The sequence below is a fragment of the Danio rerio genome, chromosome 18 (genome assembly GCF_049306965.1).
Source record: "Danio rerio strain Tuebingen ecotype United States chromosome 18, GRCz12tu, whole genome shotgun sequence".
NCBI classification, from domain to species: Eukaryota; Metazoa; Chordata; class Actinopteri; order Cypriniformes; family Danionidae; genus Danio; species Danio rerio.
Window position 1 is genome coordinate 14,157,607 of NC_133193.1, and position 21,622 is coordinate 14,179,228.

The 21,622-nt window shown below is 34.3% G+C and overlaps 1 protein-coding gene across 7 annotated transcripts in view; it reads left to right on the top strand.

The window, feature by feature from the left end:
* Positions 1-21,622, top strand: part of tbxas1 (thromboxane A synthase 1 (platelet)) — a 216,708-nt gene that overhangs the window by 146,659 nt on the left and 48,427 nt on the right. For 3 of the 7 annotated variants that reach the window (XM_073929585.1, XM_073929583.1, XM_073929584.1), the window contains exons 11-13: positions 7,731-7,819; positions 8,487-8,624; positions 10,834-10,996. In XM_073929585.1, coding sequence (XP_073785686.1) covers positions 7,731-7,819; positions 8,487-8,624; positions 10,834-10,996 — 390 coding nt within the window. 7 annotated transcript variants of the gene reach the window in all.

The following is a 21,622-nucleotide window of genomic DNA, read 5'->3' on the forward strand; positions in this document are numbered from 1 at the left end:
GTGGTATTGCGCACCTGTCAATCAATAGGTGGGCGGGGTGTCCGCACTCTTACATCAAGTTGCGGTCGGTTTCAAAACCGCTCCAATTGGTCCAAAAAAAAAGGACAGGGTGAGTTTATATCAGCCCCAATATGACCATTTATACACTATACCGACACATGTCTGTCCAAACACCTTCAAAAGTAGATTTTTCACCGTAAGATCCCTTTAAGTATAAATTAGAGCTTATAGAAAAATAACAATGGTCCCAAAACTGACCCTTGTGGGATGCCACATACTACGGCCTGTAGACTGGTGCCTAGATTGATCTTTATTGTCTACTTGTCAAGTCTTATGTGGGCTTTTTGGATGTTTAAACTGTAACACTGTGTCCTAACAACAAGCTAAGTTACAAGATTCCAACAACAAGCGTTTTGGCTGAAACATGACAGAGATATTGTAATAACAGACATTCTGAAGCAATAGTGCAATATCCTCCCATCGAAATGGACAGGTTTTGAATCGAATTAATAATTATCAAACCTCATTAACATTGTTACAAGTACATCCTTAGTAATGATCACAGTCACAGATTTAATACTCATGTTTAAACTATGTTTGCTAGTAATTTAATTTTAAGACCTGGGGTAAACAGTCATTTATTTATCTTCCTTCGGCTTTGACTCTAATTCACAGGTCGCCACTGTTGAATGAAATGCCAACTATTTCTGCATTTGTTTTACACAGCAGATGCCCTTCCAGCTGCAACCCAGTACTGGAAAACACCTACTCATTCACACATTCATACTGTGGTGGAAACGACCCAGATGAAAACCAATGCAAAAACACAGGAAGAACATGTAAACTCCACACATAAATGCCAACTCGCCCAGCCAGGACTCATACCAATAGCCTTCTTGTTGTGAGGTGACAGTGCTAACCACTGAGCCACCATGCCACTTTCAGTATGGTAGTAAATGTCATGTAAAATGGTATTTAAACTCACATCAGTAGCATTTAATACTGAATAAAGCTCATAATCAGCACTTGAGGTGATCATTGTCATGGCAGTTCATGCTGTAGTTCAGCTGTGTCATTGCAGAAATACAAACCATTTCTAAAATATAAAATTTGTTTGTCACCGTCACTGTTGGTGTTGTCCCACGCTGGCCATTACTTCACGTAGTCTATTGTAATCACGAGCGGTGTTTTCTCTGTTGGAGATTACTTCCTTATAAACTACAGCTCCCAGAACTCTCTGCACTCATCAACTCCTACAGCACCTGACAATAATCTGGACACTCACCCACAGACACAGCTGTAACTTGTTTCCACTGATTACATGGACTATAAATACTTGTCAGTTTTTTTTTTTCCTGTTTTTAAGCTTTTCCTGCACAACCTTGCCTCAATAAACTGCACTTGGATCCACAAGTCAGTTGTAAGTGTCCAATTCGTAACAGTAACCAAGTGGTTAAGACATAAACTCCTTTTAACATGGAACAGAAAGCCTTTATCACATCCCAGGAAAATGTTGTGTAGTTAGGACATGGGTATCAGCTGCATGAAACTTATGGCTGTGTAATTGGTGGTTCATTCCGCTGTGGCGCTGTGACTAGGCCGAAAGTTAGCAAGTTAGGACAGTATACTGTAGTGTTTGTTGTACTGCAAAGTACACTCACACAACTTGCATATTGTGTGACTGTAATGGAAAAACGTAAAGCATTTCTACTCTGATAGCCACAAAACTATTTAAAGTGCTGCAGGTTTGTGTTCGTATTAGAGAACTGTAGAGAGAATATTGTGCTTTTGACTTTTTTCAAACCGATTTCATGGCAAAGTTCTAATGCATTCTGAAGCAAAGCCTGTTAAAGACCACCGACATACCAGAGTCTATACAGTATGTGCATCTATTAATGCAAAAATTCCAATCACATACAGCATGCACACACATCATGTGCAGCTAGCCGAAAACAGGAGGTTAAATGTCTCAAATTCAGGCACTGATTGATTGCCTGTCTCCTGTATGACGTGAATGAAGGCAGAAGCATAAATAAAGAAGACGGGTGGACGTGAAGAGGCAGCCTGCTTCTGCTCCAAGGCCTGCCAAACACTTCACACACACACACAAGAGAAATGAATCCCATTTTCTGAAAAGAGGCTGATATTAATACCAAGGGGCACATAAATATGCAGGGAAATGAGTTGTTTTAGCAGGGTGCTACTTTGAACACAGCAAGGTTTTTTTAGTCTCTCTTAAAATGAATTTGAAGGAAATGTTTGAACATTTGTGGGTCAAAGCTCTACCGCTGAGAACACATTGCTTGTTTTATTAATTCCAATAATACAGCCCTTTGGATTTTAATAATATGTTCTGTTACTTTTTGACTGATTTTTTAATAGGCTTAGGTTACTTGTGTAGTAGAATGAAGCAGAAATTTAACAATTCAATTCAAAGCAGTGTTGGGTAAGTTACTTAAAAAAATTAATGGAAATTACATTTGTATTTAAATTACTTTTCTAATTACTTTGTCTGAATAGTATCTTAGTTACTAAATACAGTTGAAATCAGAATTTTTAGCCCCCTTTTGAATAGTTTTTTCTTTTTTAAATATTTCCCAAATAATGCTTAACAGAGCAAGGAAATTTTCATAGTATGTCTGATAATGTTCTTTCTTCTAGAGAAAGTCTTATTTGTTGTATTTCGGCTAGAATAAAAGTAGTTTTTAATTTTTTAAAAGCCATTTAAGGTCAAAATTATTAGCCCCTTTACACAATTTTTTCGATTTTCTACAGAACAAACCATCATTATACAATAACTTGCCTAAATACCCTAACCTGCCTAGTTCACCTCATTAACCTAGTTAAGCCTTTAAATGTCACTTTAAGCTGTATAGAAGTGTCTTGAAAAATATCTATTTACTGTTATCATGGCAAAGACAAAATAAATTAGTTATTAGAAATGAGTTATTAAAACTATTATGTTTAGAAATGTGTTGAAGAAATCTTCTCTCTGTTAAACAGAAATTTGGGGGAAAAATAAACATTGGTGATAATATTTCAGGGGGGGCTAATAATTCTAAAAACTAAAAACCACCGGAAAACTTCCCTCATAACAATGGCAAGACTTGTGTATAAATTGAAACTTATGGTACAAATAACAACGGTCACAAGACTGACCCCTGAGAGATGCCACTAAAGCCTGTAGTCTGGGTATTGCACCAGCTGTTCGTAAGTTCTTTCTTAATCTGGAATGTAGTCCACACTAGGGGCCTAGTAACTACTGGAAAATTTGTAACAAATTTTTTCTCAGCTCGGTTGCACCACATGCTCTTAAGGCAAACCATAGTTCGTGAGCTTTCCGTGAAGTCATGCGTAGTCGCATTGAATTACGTAATATTCAATAAGAAGCATTTAAACCATTAAACTGCTTTAAAATTCTAATGCATCTATATACAATTGAAGTCAGAATTATTAGCCCCCCTGAATTATCAGCCATCCTGTTTATTTTTCCCCCAATTTCTGTTGAATGGAGAGATTTTTTTCAGCACATTTTTAAACTTGATTGTTTTAATAACTCATTTCTAAAAACTGATTTATTTTATATTTGCCATGATGACAGTAAATAATATTTAACAAGATATTTTTTAAGACACTTTTATACAGCTTAAAGTGACGTTTAAAGGCTTAAATAGGTCAATTAGGTTAACTAGGCATGTTAGGATAATTAGGCAAGTTATTGTATAACAATGGTTTGTTCTGTAGACTATCAAAAAATAAATAGCTTAAATGGGATAATAATTTTGACCTTAAAATTGTGTTTGAATATTTAAAAACTGCTTTTATTCTAGCCGAAATAAAACAAATAAGACTTTCTCCAGAAGAAAAGATATTTTCAGACATACTGTGCTTTGTTAAACATCATTTGGGAAATATTTAAATATTAATCATTCCTAATAATTCTGACTCCAACTGTATAACTATCCTCTGAAAATAAAATGAAAAATTACATATTTATAGTCCAGTACATTACAGTCAGTCACCTGCATCGTGAGTCGTGGCTTGAACGCACTCAAAATACACATTAAGTTATCAAAACATTAAACTTGAATTTACTTTTATATCCTGCACATGAAAGAGAAAAGAGTAGGGAGGAAGCCATGACGAAATTCTCGTTTTAATTGGTGGACAATTAACACAAAACACTCCTTGAACAAAATTCAACTCTACTTTTACAAACCAAATAAATGCAAACTTTGAGAGGAATTTAAGGCTGTGAGTAGAGGGAGATCATTCTTCATTATTATCATGAGCTCCTCAATGTAAACTAATCTCGCTGTCATCTCCTTTCTACCGTTATTTATAAGGGGACTTTAGTGTTACGTTTAAACTAAGTTCAGTGGTGCAACACCAAAAATATTTAGTAGTGTGTGAGTTGTAACTTAGTGTACCTTTAAATCACAACTAGGCTACATTTTAACTTACACACTGCTGGTGCCACCAGCCCCTGGTGTCTAGATTGGTCTAGTTTGCCCACTTTTCAAACCTTATGTGATTTTTCAGATCTTATATTGTAACACTGTGTTAAATGGTTAAAATGAATGACACTATATTATATACATACCATTTATTGGTCTCAATTTCTAAAGTATTTAATTGTTTCTTAAGCATGTGGTGTTGTTGAACCAATAAAACCTTTAGTTAAAAATGATGGGAAAAATAAATATATATATTTAAACAACAGTCTCGAATCTGATTGGCTGATAGCCATGCAATATTCACGTAATAACAGCACTCATACAGCCTCTTCACCCTTGTGTATTACTCCGCCCACATTGTGACATATATATACACAATTACCCTGCGTCTCTGAATTTATACCATATATTGTCATGAAGTAATTTCTGAATTAATTTTTTTCTTATTGCAATTGTCTGACAAACGATTTTAGGTGAAAATTTTGATTTGATTGTTCTGCAGAATATATATTAATCTGCTTCTCTGAATTGATTTATATAAAACTGTTAACTTTACATAGAGTATTTATGCAAGTGCATTATAAGTAACTAAAAAATTCCTACTGTAAAAATGAAAAGTAATCCCTTACTTTACTGTATTATTTGGCTAAAATTATTTAATTAGTAACTAATTACAACACTGATTCATAAACACTTAAACGTCTGAAAAGCATCTTGATCTCTAAAGAGGGCCATATTCAGCATATTTGAGAATCAGAGGACTGTAAACCAATATTGAAGCTTCCTTTGCCATATTTCATTCCCAAAATGCCTTGTTTGTGCTTTCGTCTGTGTCCCGTGAGCTTGTAAACATTGATCTCTGAAGCTTAACTAATGTTTATCGCACTTATTAAACCAAAATATTCACCAATTTGCCCTGAGAATTAAAACGAACCGAGTTTACTCTATCAACCACTTGCTTGGTTTTATTTGTGATCTTCTTTGGCCACATGAGGTCAGAGCTTCTTGCAAATAAAGTAGAATTCAAGCTCATACAAGAAGATATTGCACATGCATTATAACAACATTGTGCAAGACCTATCATTACTGAGAATCTTTGTACTGGGCTTTTGTTTGATGAAAGCAGGAGGAAAAAAGAAAATCAAGCGAGACATGAAACATTGGCTAGTCTGTCTACAGGGCCGTCTGACCTTGCGTTGTGATTTGGGAGGCATCAGTGTGCATTCAGTAGACTTCAGTTTAGTCATACTTGAGGCTGCGAGACAGAAAATAAACAGAGGGGCTGTGCTTTCGGCAGAGATACGGTGAATAGTTCACATTTTCTGAAAGCAATGATTGAAATAGCCAAAAGCCTTGCCAACAGAATCAGAAATTCCTCTGTTGTGCTGGAATAAATGGCGGAGAACGGTAACTGTTGATTGCGTTGTTGTTTTGGATTAAAGGAAAGAATTATTAGATATGCAGATTTGCTGTTCTTAAATGCAAAACTCATTATTTCTAACGTTTACCAGTATGGTTTGTGCTTAGACATCTCTAATAATGTTATAATGACTTCAAGAGTGAAGAAATGTTCAGAAATACAGTAGGTGTCATTACAAAATATGGTGCAAAATATTTATTATGTTGAAGATATTTCAAGTTTGTTTTTTATACTAATGTGTTTAATTAAACCTTTTTATTTTATATTAATGTTTATTTATTTATTTTTACAAATTAACTGTTTTTGTCACAGTCCACTAAGCAAATGAAAAAAATATATCAATTTTTATAATTTTTCCAATAGTAATTTATTTATTTATATAGTAATGTGATTAACAGAGCAGGGAAATTATGTTTAACAGAGCATGGAAATTTTCATAGTATGTCTGATAATAAATTTTCTTCTGGAGAAAGCCTTATTTGTTTTATTTCAGCTAGAATAATAGCAGTTTTTAATTTCTTAAATACCATTTTAAGGTCAAAATTATTAGCCCCTTTAAGCGTTATATATTTTTTCAATAGTCTACAGAACAAACCATCATTATACAATAACTTGCCTAATTCCCCTAACCTGCCTAGTTAACCTAATTAACCTAGTTAAGCCTTTAAATGTCACTTTAAGCTGTATAGAAGTGCCTTGAAAAATATCTAGTAAAATATTATTTCTCAATATAACATCTCTCCGTTAAACAGAAATTGGGGAAAAAAATAAAAAAGGGACTAATGATTCAGGGGGGCTAATAATTCTGAATTCAACTGTATATACAGCTTTGGTATATATTTTGCCCACACCCCTCATTCAAAGTAGTTTTTTTGGCCCGTTATAAGAAAATAGTTTGGGCACCCCTCTTCTAGTGCATATGTGTCGAGTACACTGTTTAAACTATGAATGTTAAGCATTTATGATGTGAGAAATGTGGGTTTAAGTTTCAGTTATATATATATATATATATATATATATATATATATATATATATATATATATTTTTTTTTTTTTTTTTTTTTTTTTTTTTTTGTCTGCCAATTTCGAGATTTTAGTCTTTTATTTTTATTTTTTCCAGTCTAAAATGAAGTACACAAAAAAACTTTGTCTTTTTAATGTTTAAATTATTCTTTTTTTAAATGTCATTTACAATACAAATATTTTAAGGCCAATTTTCTCCTGCACTGAGCCATAAATCACTTCAGGAGCAACATAAAAATGTATGGTTTTATTAATATCTGAATTCTGAAAATTTTTACAGAGGTATAAACTTATGTTTGCCCGATTACATGTTAAATATTTCTTATAAAAGAATTTTAAATCTGACTTTTCAGACTATTCTGAATTTAACTATTCAATGTTCAGATTTTTTGTTAGAAATGTTTTCAAATTAGCAGATATTTAATTAAATAATGCCTCATTTAAACATTTAAACACATTTTAGAAAACTTAAGTGACAAAAAAAAAAAAGTGTAAACATGAGTGATTTATGTTGCTGTGCTGCCACCTGTTGGCCATACTGTATATATGTTAACTGTAGAAATGTTTTTTTGGTCAAATAAGTTTCATGAAAGAAAAATAGATTCAAATAAAGATTTAAAATTTGACATATTTTGTCCAAATATTACATATAGTATGCAAAGAATGGATTCAAAATAGAAAGTTTAGAAAGACATGACAAAACCATCCCTTACAAGACCTGTTTACAAACATCTGAGTGTGATGAAAAATACATGTTAAAAAAATGTACAAACAACCGAGGCATTAGCAGATTTGTGTCGTCTCTTAATTAGTTTAATTCTGTTTTTCAGGAGACGGTGGATTATGCCAATGTCCAGGAGCTGAAGTATTTAGACATGGTCATCTGTGAGTCGCTCAGACTTTACCCTCCTGCATTCAGGTATGGCAAATATTATCATGCTTAGAACTAAGTGAAGATTATTTATAAACTAGGATTAATTTTGAGGAAATCACATGCTTATGATTGACCATGGCTGGTCCAACATTAACTATCATATGTTTTACCAATCAGACGAATCTAAAGGCGAATAAGTAACCAGATTTCCTTACCTTAGTCATCTTTACCCTGAAGAATCCCCCATCCACCCCTAATCCTACCCCTCCTTTGATTAATCCAGGACAGGGTGGCAGGGAGGCTCAGTGCTTAGCACTGTTGCTTCACAACAAGAAGGTCGCTGCTGGGCCAGTTTTCCGCCGGTAAACATATGCTGGTATAGTTGGCAGTTCATTCTGCCGTGGTAACCTCTAATAATCAAGGAATAAGCAAATTGAATGAATTTGGAGGAGCTTTCGAGACTTATCTGAACTCAGACTCCCCTAAAATGGGAGGGAGCCCCGAACTCAAGGATCTTCTGAGCTCAGGGTTCTCTCCCAGGACAGCATGCAAAACGCTTTATTATCATCAGCTGAGTACAACCTCTTGAAAAGCAGTGTTTTTTAATAAATCTAAATGGTTTTGGGTATTGAATGTATGTATTTTTATATTACTGACTCTTGAATTGTGTGTGTGTGTGTGTGTGTGTGTGTGTGTGTGTGTTTGGACACAGAGTTGCTCGAGATGTTGAGGAAGACACTGTGTTAAACGGTCAGTTTCTGCCCAAAGGAGCATCTCTGGAAATCCCTACGGGATTCCTTCACTATGACCCAGAGCACTGGACTGAACCCACCAAGTTCATCCCAGAGAGGTGAACAGCACTTTCTCTAGAGATCATTTGCATCTGTGGTAAAGCTACAGTTTTACATCCTCTAAATTCATGAATTTTTTTTACTGCTGACTGGAAATTAGGAGTTTTTTTTAATAGTTATTTTTTTGATGATAGTTTGATTTATATATATGCTATTGTGTGTGTGTGTGTGTGTGTGTGTGTGTGTGTATACAGCTGAAGTCAGAATTATTAGTCCCCGGCATTATTAGCCCCCCTGTTTATTTTTTCCCCCAGTTTCTGTTTAACGGAGAGAAGATTTTTTTAACACATTTCTTAACATAATAGTTTTAATAACTCATCTCTAATAACTAATTTATTTTGTCTTTACCATGATGACATTAAATAATATTTGACTAGATATTTTTCAAGACACTTTTATACAGCTTTAAGTGACATTTAAAGGCTTAACTAGGTTAATTAGGATAGGCAGGTTAGGGTAATTAGGCAAGTTATTGAATAATGAGGGTTTGTTCTGTAGACTATCTGGAAAAAATAGCTCAAAGGGGCTAATAATTTTGTCCTTAAAATGGTTTTAAAAAAATTAAAAACTGCTTTTATTTTAGCCAAAATAAAACAGACTTTTTCCAGAAGAAAAAACAATATCAAACATACTGTGAACATTTTCTTGTTCTGCTACACATCATATGGGAAATATTTAAAAAAAAAAAAAGGAAAAAAAAAGTGGGTTAATCATTCTGACTTCAACTAATATATATATATATATATATATATATATATATATATATATATATATATATATATATATATATATATATATATATCGTTTTTTTTTTCAAAAGAATGCCTAAATCGAACCAATCTTATATCTGTGTTTGTTTGTTTTTCAAATTTCAATCATTTGTTTAAGTTTAGCATTTTGACCTCGATTTAAATTGAAGGGAAAAAAATAAAGTGAAAATTATTCCTTTTATTAAGAAAGGATGCATTACATTTACAGATGAAGACAGCAGATAAATAAGACTGGGTTTCTCATTAGCAGAAGTCGTCATAGTTGTAGAAAAAGTTAGGGTGCTTTCACACTTGGTTCATTTGCCTGGACCGTACCCAAGTTTGATTGTCTCCCCTTGCCACCTCCTCGGTTGGTTTCATAGATATATACACTAGATATCGTATAGGGACCCTGAGCATGCCTCAATAGCGCCGCCATATTTGTACAGTGCTCCCAGGATAAGTGTCATTCAATCGCACTAGACTTTACCGCTGTGTACGGGTGTAGTAACGAGCAAACAAAGAAAACAAAGCCCAAAAGCAGAACATTTCATAGGTAAGATTTAGTTTTTTACGTTTTTGTATAATATGAACCTGTGCTAAACAGGTCACGTTATTGATGATAATACAGTCACTTACTGCACTCACCATAAGGCAAAGTAGTACCAACTCGCACTTAACACTCGACTTATGCTAGTTTTGTTGAATAAAAATAGCAAACAATGCAAAAGAAATATGTCGAGATGCTGCGGTGCCAGACAATTGTATTTGTCGGCTAGTGAAGGAGTCGTTCATAACGGAGATTCATTCACAAACGAATCGCTCCTTCCGTCAGTATGAGAAGTGAAAGCAGGAGAGGTGTGTTTCAGGACATGATTAGATCAAATTTAACAGGGAGAGTGGATAGTACATTTCCATACACACAAACGCAAGCTTTTTGTCAGGAATGCCTGTGCGATCACTGATCCATCAATGTAGAAAAGTGATGTAAAATTCATTCACAAAATAAGTAGATAATGCTAAAAAAATGCTAGCACTGATAAATGCTTTTTTTACTAAAATGAAAATTAATTTAAAAACAAATGTATAAAAATCAAATAACATTAATAAGTAAGCAAGCAAGTACATACGTTAACACTGGAAGTAATGACTTCTGGAAATTTACAGGGAATAAATTACATTTTAAATATAGATTCATCTGTACATAAAACAGTTACACTGTGCAATATTTCTACAACTTGGAATAATTGTTGATTTTGATCAATCTTATGCAGTCTTAAATTTTGTAACTTAAATTGTCATACAAGAAAACTTAACTTTTGAAAACTAGTGCACATCTAATAGAATACCTTGTAATTATTTCGGATTCACTCTTGTTCTTCAGCAGACGTCGTTTAATGCACTCTACACTCTCTTCATTTTGTTTGCGTTCCTGTCCTGTGGTGTGTATTTGTCTCAGGTTCACTCCAGAAGCCAAGGCCAGGCGTCACCCGTTTGTGTATCTGCCGTTTGGAGCGGGGCCACGCAGCTGTGTGGGCATGAGACTGGCCCAGCTGGAGATTAAAGTGGCTCTGGTTCACATATTCAGGAGGTTTAACGTCTTGGCCTGCGAAGACACTGAGGTTTGTTATTGTTTGTCTGGAAAAGGGAAGATTGTGTTTTCCACAATCTGGAGTTTACAGTTACAGCGGAGATAAAAATGAGAGAGCAACCTTCAACATCCTAAATGTCATGGTCACTGTTTGGTCTGATCTGAAGTTCTCTAATGGGAGGTAAAACAGTATATTTCCAGAGGGACGTATATTCTGAAGCAAAGTAAAACTAAAATTTTATTAGATAAAAAATTTAATAATAAAAAAAAAAACAACAACAACACTGATCCAAATTAGAGAACACTTTCAGATCCTCACGGTTTATGGTGCACTGTAAAAAATGCTGGGTTCCACACAGTCAATTCGTGTTGGGACAACATGTAGGAATTAAGTTAACTTTAAATTTAAGTTGATTGAACATTAAACAATAAGGTTGTCTCTCAAAAAACTCAAGAATTTTGTTATTTTAGTTCATTTTAAATAAGCAGATTGAACAAACGTCATTTATTTGAGTGTGTCAAAGTCTGTGTGAAATCAAAATTTACAATGTTTAATTCACATTGCTATCCTTTAGGTGAACAATTAATCCAAGTTAATCCAGTAAAAAAAAAAAAAGTAGAAAAAAAGAGGTCAGGTTTTATTCCGCACCAGACGCTCCTGTATTTTCTGTATTTGTTCACTTGCTGCCCGCTTAGAATAATTTTCTACTCGACCTGACTATTCCTGCTAAATTTAGATCTGGTTTTCCAAAATCTTACGTTTACACTGGGTACTATCAAAAGAGAGGTAACAGATAAAACTGTAGGTTGTGCAAGGATTATAGGCTAAATGTCAGTTTTGTTTGCCCCTTTGTGATGAGACATGAGTGCCGTCTTAAACCTGGGTTTCCAGTCTTCTGCTAAAAAGGATAAAACTTCGAGGTATTATCACATCCCTCACAAGGTAGTTATTTTTTTATTTGCGTCAATGACACATAAAAAAGACTTGCCGGATTTGGGTTTTCTAACAGTAAACTGACCATTTTCTAATGCAAGATGAAGGACAGAGCATCTTCACTTTGCTCTCCCATTGGTAAATCTTGCTCTGAGGATCGTTCACAGCAAAATTTCCAGTGTTGTTTGGAGTTGTTTTTACAGTGTAAATTTTTTTGAGTTAAAAAGTGTTATTTGTGGTGTTAATTTACGTGACATAAACACCTGCAGTGTACCCTTGTGGTCAGAGTAAGGGTTAATACTGCGAGTTAACATAGTTAACACTATAAACAAGTTGTTTCCATTTCCGGTCGCTTCACCTTACTTCCTCTTTGATTAATGGCGGATGGCACATGGAGAGCATTCAAACAGGTAACTGTCATATTACTTATTTAACCACAAATATTCAATACATTTTTACATGCTTTATGTTTCTCAATGTTAAATTAATATTTGTAAATATTCTAACCGAGATTTCAAGTTCTAACCACTTGTCAATTTATACACGACAGACATCTGGAGCCACGAGACAAGCTGCTTTAGCGGGAAAACAAAGGTAACTTTAAACATTTTACAGTTAACAGTTTTAAGGAGTTCCTATATTTGAATCGGGTTCAGTTCGAGCCTATTATGAGAAATAGGCAGTAATGACTCATGCAACCGTTTGAATTGTTTAAACTGTTTATTTGTTTTAAATATCTGCAAAGCAGCAGCTGTCAGTACTTAACGTTAGCTGAACCGTAACCTAGCTTTGTGTGTAATCTAACGTTATCTATAATGTTCACTGCGATTGATTTGTGGCGCGAGCAGCGAGGAGTCGCGGGCTGCCTGTTCACGCTTTCATCGGTGCTTTTAAACGGTGAATAACGTTATACGATTCAAGTGAACAGGTACAGACCTGCAGACCATAATACGTTAAAAACAAAATACATTCGCTGTAAAAGTTGGCCGTGCTTGTTGACATGAAGGGATAACGTTAGCCAGTTCAGAAATGATTCTTCTTTAACCGGTTCTTTTTAGTGAATCAATCGAACCAGTTCACTATATTGAACTGAATCATTTGAAATTGTTCGCTTCTCCGGTAAGCACCAATCCTTAAAATGGCTTACTTTATAACCTGTCTGACACTCAGTTCCACTCAAAAATACCGTATGTTGAGTTTCGACTTATTCAGTAACTGTAACAGACGGAACTGCTGTGAAAAGAACTGATGATGAGCGCGAATCGAGTAACGTGTTCCCTATAAGTGGAGCTGAGCTCCACTGACAACGACCGAAAAATGCTAAGCTCAGAAGAGACGAACCCAAGCAGACTGTTATTGCCATTGTTTACCTAGCAAATTTCATTGTTGACTTTAAGGTAGTAGTCGAATAGTAACTTTATTTATTTAATATTGAAGTGCTGTTCAATTGCATTGCATGAAGAGCTGGCTTAGATAGAACTGTACGTACTCTTAACTTTTGAAGATCTTTCATTAATGTGTAATGTGAAAAAAATGTTTTTTTAATCTGTAATGTGCATTTATACAAGTATAATTTTCCTATAGCCTACGTCTTGCTAACAATACTAGTTAGAAATTGGTATGTAGAATCCTTCATAATAAAAAAACAAAAAGAACGTAAATATAGCTATTTTTAGAAAAAGAAAAACATAATGTGCTTTTTTATTTATATGTACTATTCATAATAACATCGGCTTCTGTATCACCTTAACATGAAAATGAATAAATTAACTTGATTTAATTTTACTATGTCAAGTTTGTGATAGATTCTTGTTAATAATAAAGTGATATATTGTGTATTTTTGACAGCTTCCATCATGTTGGTGAAAGGTCTGTATTATGAGTGAAAAAATATGTAAAATTGCTTACTGATTTTACATTTCAATGTTTTCGCAGTGAAGATAAGTTAAGATTGTGCTGGTCAGAGTTGTGCTCACTAAAGTCATAACCATTTCCTGAGTCTATGTTTTTTTTTTTTTTTTTTCAGTGAAAAGCAAATTTGGATTATCAACAACTGCAGATCCTCAAGTTTTCAATGACACGGACCCTAATGTAGAAGAGGAGATCTTCCACGAGTTAATGGACAGCAGTCCACATTTATGCTTGACTGTTAGATGTTTGGAAGAAAATATTTCTGCTGGCCTGCCTGAGGGTAATTATTCAATAAATATTTGGACAGTTTTAAAATGCCTCTGTTTTACAGTAGTATAAGTCAAAACAGTTAGAATTAAGTAAAAAGAAGAAATTCATAGAAGAGCTTACTGAACAGTGGAGTGTGTATAGAAATAAAGAGTTTTTATATGTTTCTTGACCATTGCCAGGTGTTCGTTTAGCTTAAGTTCATGTGATGCCCAGTGATGAAAGGTTGATCAAAATAGTCTGTCAAAACCACAGTGTAGAAAAACATTGAGGATGATGGTGTATAGTAAAAGCTATTAGTACAGCATTGTTTTAAATTAAGTTGAAATATAAGATAAATTTATTGTAAACCAAAGAAAATATTACGTAAAGGTTAATAATAATGTTTTCCATTTCTCCATCAGTGATTTCACCCACAAGATCATCAACAGCCAGCACATGTACTGATACAGTTTCACTCTCTTCAACGGATCATGAAGACCCAGAGCGAACAATGCAGAATCAATTGACAAGGACTAACAGCTGCTTGATAGTAGATGGTAAAGGGCAAAATAGGTATATGCATATGTTGTTTGTTATGGTTAATTCAATCATATACTAATTCAGTTTTATTATTTTACAAGTATAACCATTTTTCTGGTCACTTTATCAGATTGTTCAAGATGCATTGGGAAAGCAATCTGGTGGTGATGAAGTACTTGACGAATACAAGGTCACAAAAACTTAAGGGCCACAGCACTAGACGGCAGCTGGTTAATATTGTCGTCAGTCACATGAAAGAGATTCATGGGTAAGATTTCATTAAATATATGCAAGAAAAGCATGGATTTTTTTTTTAAACCAAAAAAAAAAATAATAAAATGTAAAAAGTTAAGTACTGTCCTTAATCAAATATTTTACTGATTGTTAGGAGAATCCCCACGTGCAAGCAACGGGAGACTTATGCTTTGGGCATTATTTCTCTTTTTCCCAGCCTGAGAGACCCGTTTTCCGCAAAAGGCTATGTAAGAAATTGTCTTATTGTACTTAACACAAACTTGTTCATCCGTTTTAATTATTTAACGCAGAGGTGCCCAAACCTTGGTCCTGGAGAGCCAGTGTTCTGCAGAGTCCAGCTCCAACTGTAATTAAACACAAGCTCTTAACTAGCAAACTAGAAACTTTCAGGCAGTTGTGTTGAAGCAAGTTGGAGCCAAACTCTGCAAGACACTGGCCCTCCAGGAATGAGTTTCGATACCCCTGGTTTAAAGGTTTGTGTTTTTTATTTGTATCATACAGTCAGTCTTTTTAATGTAACTGGCATTTTTAAAATATTTCTATCTATATAACAGGAACATTTTTACGATCCAGAAAAGGGAACCGTTTGTAATTAATCTAATATGCTTCTTTCTTAGATTATTCAAGACTTTAGTCTCCTGTTCAATGCTGAAACATCCAACAAGTTGCTTGAGAGGTGGGAGACCGCATTTAAGCACAGGATCATCAATGAGGCGAAATCTCTGACTTCAACTGCCAGACTTCATTGTCTTATTAATTCAGCAGAAGGACAAGAATCTGAAAATGGTACGATTTCTAAGGATTTTGTAGTTTGAAATTTGCTTTGGTTTCTTTTGTATTTGTGAGCTATAAGTGTGAATGTGGGCTTGCTTCATTTTAATATTAATACGTATAACTTTATCATCATTCATTCAGACTGGGATAATGATGTCATCTGTCCTACTCCTTCTGCATCTCCTACCTCCTTCAGAGAGAAAGAAGACTTAAGATCAGTTCAACAGAGGCCTTTGAAAGACTTGTGCATTTCCATAAGGTAAAACTCACAATATTTTCGAAAGTCTTTTCATTGTTATTATTAAGGTTGTTAAGACCATTATGCGATGCTGTAAAATGTACCTTTTAAAACTTTTTTTTAAAAGCCAATACATTCAGTTGAATGCTGTTGAAGAATGTATGTTACATCTTGGATGAAATGAGGGTTTATCAAAAATATATATAAACATATTTTTGTGGTAATTCTTTTCCCTGTCACACTACACAATGAATGACATGAACACATTTTATTTTTGCACTTTGGGTAAAGGTGGTTTTGTTTTATTTTTTGTGTTGTTTTCATTAACAAAATTGTAAGTTTCCTAATTGGTTTCCTGCATTTAATGACATATTTTTGGCTGTGTTTTTGCAGTCTTGCACCAGCATTGAAGACCATCTCAGTGAGAGGAAGGGCCACCAGCCATGTCGCCTAAGATCAGGAAGGATCAACGGGAGGATTGACCATTTCTATGTGGTTATGGACAAACATCTCATCTCTTGTGCAGCAACCAGGTCCTTGAGTGCTGTTGATGAACTCTTTAAAGACTATGTGTTCAACTTGACGTACGAGGAAGCCCTTGTCTACATCTTTACCTTTCTGCAGACTACAGTCTACAACATCGATGTTGGACCTACCAGTGAGTCACCCAGGGTAAAGAAACTGCGTGCAAAGCTTTTACACTAAATGTTTCTTTTACAATAATGTGTTGGTGTTGTCAAAGCTTGCAAGCAAGCAGCACCTCTTTAAGACTCTCACAGTTTTTGATACTGAAAATGCTGTACATTTTATGTTGGTTTAACTGTGCGTTTAAGATGCATTGTTAAAAATAAAAGTTTAAACTGGTAAACTGTTCTGATTTTTTTTTAACTGATCAATGCAAACTGTCCTGTAATGCAGTAAACAATATATATAACTAAAAATACATTTAAATATCAACCTAGGTATGTATGAGCACTATATTATTAGTGTTAAGATGAACACTCTTAGTGTTAAGCTATTAACACTGCGAGTGTAGTTTTAACATATTTACTTTATGCAAATAGGGAAAGTGAGGGGAAAACAGAGTTAAAGTCAACACTAGCAGTGCTTTTTTTAACACTATGCAAGTGTAAAATAATTTACTCTTTTTCAAGTGTAAATTTAACTCGATTTAGTGTGGACCTATATAAACACTAAAGAAGTGTTAATTTTCACACTTTGAGAGTGAAATTAACACTTCAAAATTTGCTGTGTTATGCAGATGATGCGTGCATAGACTGTTCAAATAAAAACCATGTGCAGAAAGCACTGGTCATGCTTTCATCATGTGTAACAGTCTTGAGCTGTAGCAGTGCTCAATAAGAATGTGGAAATCACAGATATGCTGTTCCGAAATCAAGACTCAGGACCTGCCAGCTCCCGTTCAAATTACACCAGTTACTGACCACATTTTATTCAGAATGCAGACCTCTACTTTCCAGTTTTACATTTTCCAGATCATTTTTCTGATTTCTGAAGCGATTTTTTTTTTAATACACACAAAAATTTCCATCAAGTTCTTAGAGTGTCTGATTGTAGTATTGGTAACCTAGCAATCAACGGTAAACAAAGCAAGCATAATGGGGACAGCTGTGGGTTAATTATTCGGGATTTTGTACAGCTACACATCGATGGATTTGCTAAGTGTTTGGACTCTTAGCAGTGAATATTAAACCAAACTGAACTGAACAGAACTTAAACTCTGAAAACTGAACTGACCCTGTTTCAATTTACTATAATCTTCCATGTGGAGCTGCTTTGACATGATCTACATTGTGAAAGCACTATAGAATAAAGGTGAATTGAATTGAATAACGTTTGCTACGTCAGATCCATCACTTTAACCCTTTTCGGAAGAGTCCAAAATCCCCTCAAGTGAATGTACTTTTTTTTTTTTTGCGAACTAAGGGACTTTTCTTCAATACATGTTGTTTCCATTACTCCTAAAATATGAATTAACACGGGGTGATGTTAACCCAGTGACTGACTTTGATTGGAAGCCTTAATAAAGTGATTTTTCATTTGTCACACAGATTCCTCTGGAGTTAAAGTCTCACACCACCCTCGGGCCCAAAAACGGTGTTATGGTCAAAATCACAGAGAGGGAGAACTTGGAGGATGCGTCCTGATAAGAGTTGCAGTTCTTGGAATGTTCTTCTAAGTTTTTCAAATGATGTAGAACTGATCGCACTTATATTCTGGAATCATCTGACTAAATCTAATGTAAATCTGTGCTGCTCATTTGACTGAAATCTAATTCAGCATTAACTGTGAATTTGTTAAAGCATATGTATAACCTCAGATCAGCAACATACTGTATACATGACCCAGTTATTTTTGGAAAATTGAGATCTATTTGAAAATGTGGAAGGAATAAACTGAGGGATGAAAATCTCAATTTAAATATTAAGAAAATCACCTTCCAATATGACCAAATTAAGTTCTATTTACTATAGGAAAAACAACATTATTACAACATTAATGCAACATGATGTTTTCTCAATATTCAAATGATATTTAGCTAAAGAGAATATTGTGACTCATACAAGGTCTTGCACACAAATAATCAGATGATTACCTTAAAATGTGACAAATATATAAATACATTCTGTACAATCAAATGGAAGATGATCAGTTTTGATTCATACTGTATATTATTTCATAAGAAGTTCATTCTGTTTGCATAAATGATTTGCATCCTGCCTTAATGCCTGTGGGATTGATTTATTTATGCTTGGTTTATGTTGATTATACTATTGTTTGATGTACATTATTCTGGAGCCCCAGCGCTTTACTGGATTCTTATTATTATTGAGTTTAGCAAGAACAATATGATTAATTACTTTACTTTGATAATATATTCCACTAATTTGAAATGACTAAATAACAGTTTGATATATTAATCATGTATTTATCTTTACTTACACCATTTAATTGTTTCATTTCCAACTTCTTAGGCTAGAATAAATGCTATGATTAGTGAACAGAGCGTTGAGAAGTGTGCTTAAGAGAAGCACAACTGTTTGAGAGCGTCTTTTAAACAAAACCTTGGCCTGAAAAGCTCAATTTTTTGTAATTAATTAGTAATCACAAGACTAGTTTTCCGAGATTTCACTTCTCGGTTTCACCAGCAGGGGTCATAAAGACGGACTGTGACGAACCTGCTGCTTGTCTGCGAACGATTTCCTGGTAAATGTCCTACTTCCCCTTCACTACATTACTTACAGTAGTTGGCGTTAGAGACTTTTGTTTGCATTGTAATTAAAAAAACAAATTTGGTTTGGTAGATCTCAGAGATTCCAGCTGTATAAAATAAACATAAAAACAACAATTAATCTAAACAACAGCAGGTCCGTAGTTCGGGTGATCCCAAACACCCACTCCTGACTGACAAAGGTCCATAATTGGTCCCAAACATAAGCTCATTTGTCCTGTTTTGACAGCTATACCATTATAATAAATGAAAATAACCCATTGAAAAGGCTTAAAGACTGAGAAAATCCTCTGTTGGCTGCCACTTTGGTGAGGCTTCAACTAATCAGTTTTGACCAATGCGATTTTTCATGAGTCCAACATCCAGCAGCTAGAAAATCCATAGTCTTTCGTAAGTGAAGTCATCTTTCGCTACTGTATTGTTTTTGAATAGAGAAAACATTTAACAGGTAACTTTTATTTTAAATCGTTGACCTTAGTCTTAAGACAGAAAATGAGAAATAAAAAGGAGTGAAGCACCAAAAGTGGCCCATAATTTGACTGCTTTTTTGACTATTGGTCTATGAGTTTTCAAATGAATTTTTTTTCACAAGAGAGGCTAGAAAGCTCTACATTATTATTACTTTTTTATTATTATTTTATACAAATGGTCAAAATCTGACAGAGGAAAGATAAATGTGCTGGCCAGTTTGTTGCTTAAAATTTGCCTTAGAAATGACTAAAGGCTTGTTTTTAATTTAAAACGGATTGATATATTTTTATATTCTAATGATATATGATGATGTAATAAATTTGTATTTTACAAATAATTATTTTATCATATTTCTTTATTATAAATCTTCACTAAATATTTTTGGTACATCAAAAAGTTTGGTTATGATGACCATCTGACAAGCTAATTCAGTTAAAAATAGTACTTAAATATCATAATTAAATAGAAAATGAGGTGTATAATTGCAAAAAGGTCCAAATTGTGAGAAAAAAGAACCAACCACTTTCACCAGGCTGGCTACAGGCCTGATAAATATAGCAAACAGTGTATAATATTTAAAAGATATTGAACTAATACTTATAATGCTATTGTATAGTTCTGCTTAAACCTTTATCAATAATGTTGCATGTATTTCGAAATTTTAAGCTGCAATTTACTCTTGAAATGACAATTATGTTATCATTTCCTCACCCCACAAGTTTCAAACCTTTTTGACTTTCTTCTATTAAACACAAAATGACAATAGAGTTTTATAGAAAAATGCTGGAAACCTGCACCCATTGACTTGCATAGTATTTGTTTTTCTTACTATGGAAGTCAATGGTTACAGGTTTTAGCTTTTATCAGAATATCTTCTTTAGTGTTCAACAGAAGAAAGAAACTCATACAGGTTTGGAATCACCTGAGGTTGTGTAAATAGTGGATGCATTTTTAGTTTTAGGTGAACTATCTTTTTAAATGCTTCATGGTTGTCAAAGTTATTTGTTTTTTCCCACTTTATTTTTTTATAGCCAGGCTGTAATTTGCATATCAGCTTGTTCCCAAGAATGCGATGGGAGGAAACTGTGAGCAAAAGTTCAAAGTCAAATACTGTCTGTGAGACTGTGAGTTAAAGGGATGGCAGTTAAAGGCGTAGATAACTCCAGAAGTGAGTGTCTTTCTGCACGATAAAGAGACCTATATAAATTCTAAAACCATACTCTAGGGCTAATCCACTTAAATACACTCTTTAACCTTGAGCTGGATGTGCATCACTGTTGCGCCGTTAACCCTTGTGCCAACAAGGGCATTCATGGTCCTAGGAACTTAGTTATAGGAACCATCTACCAGGCCAGTTCCAAGTAAACTCATTTCACCTTGAACCTGGATGCATTCGCACTATCCACAGGAGTTCATAAGTGACAGAAATTGTCTGATAGCTAGTATAAATCAAGCACAAACAACTGAAGGATTAAAAAGAGGACGCTGTGATTTTATTGTGTGTCTTGTATTTCTGTAGATGATGAAGAAATGCAACTGAAATAGCAAATCACTTATGACAACTACATTCTTTCTCCCTAAGAAAGACAATAACCGTGTTGTAACAGTTTGAAATACTCGCCCAATCAGCACACACTTAAATCACTGTTGAACCTACTGTATATTCCTAGATTAGACTTTGCTCTAAAGTAGGAGCAAATTGCTGTAGTTCCCCCAAAATGGCGATCTTAGAACTAAACTTGTAAGCAGTTCATGCAATGCAAACACACAGAAACTGTTCTGCCAATAATTTTTGGAACTCTGAAAAATGTCCTAATAGTGTACAGTGTGAAAGATGCTGTGTTAGTATGTTTAGGGCTTTTCACACTGCTTTTTACCATCCTGAGTTATTTTCGTTGTAAACATAACTTTTAACCCCCAGGTTTTGCACTTGTTATTTAAAAATAGAGATTAAACGCAGTGTTAACACTGATGTTCGATACCACAGATTTCCTTTCCGATGCCGAGTAATTCATGTCTTAATGCAAATACA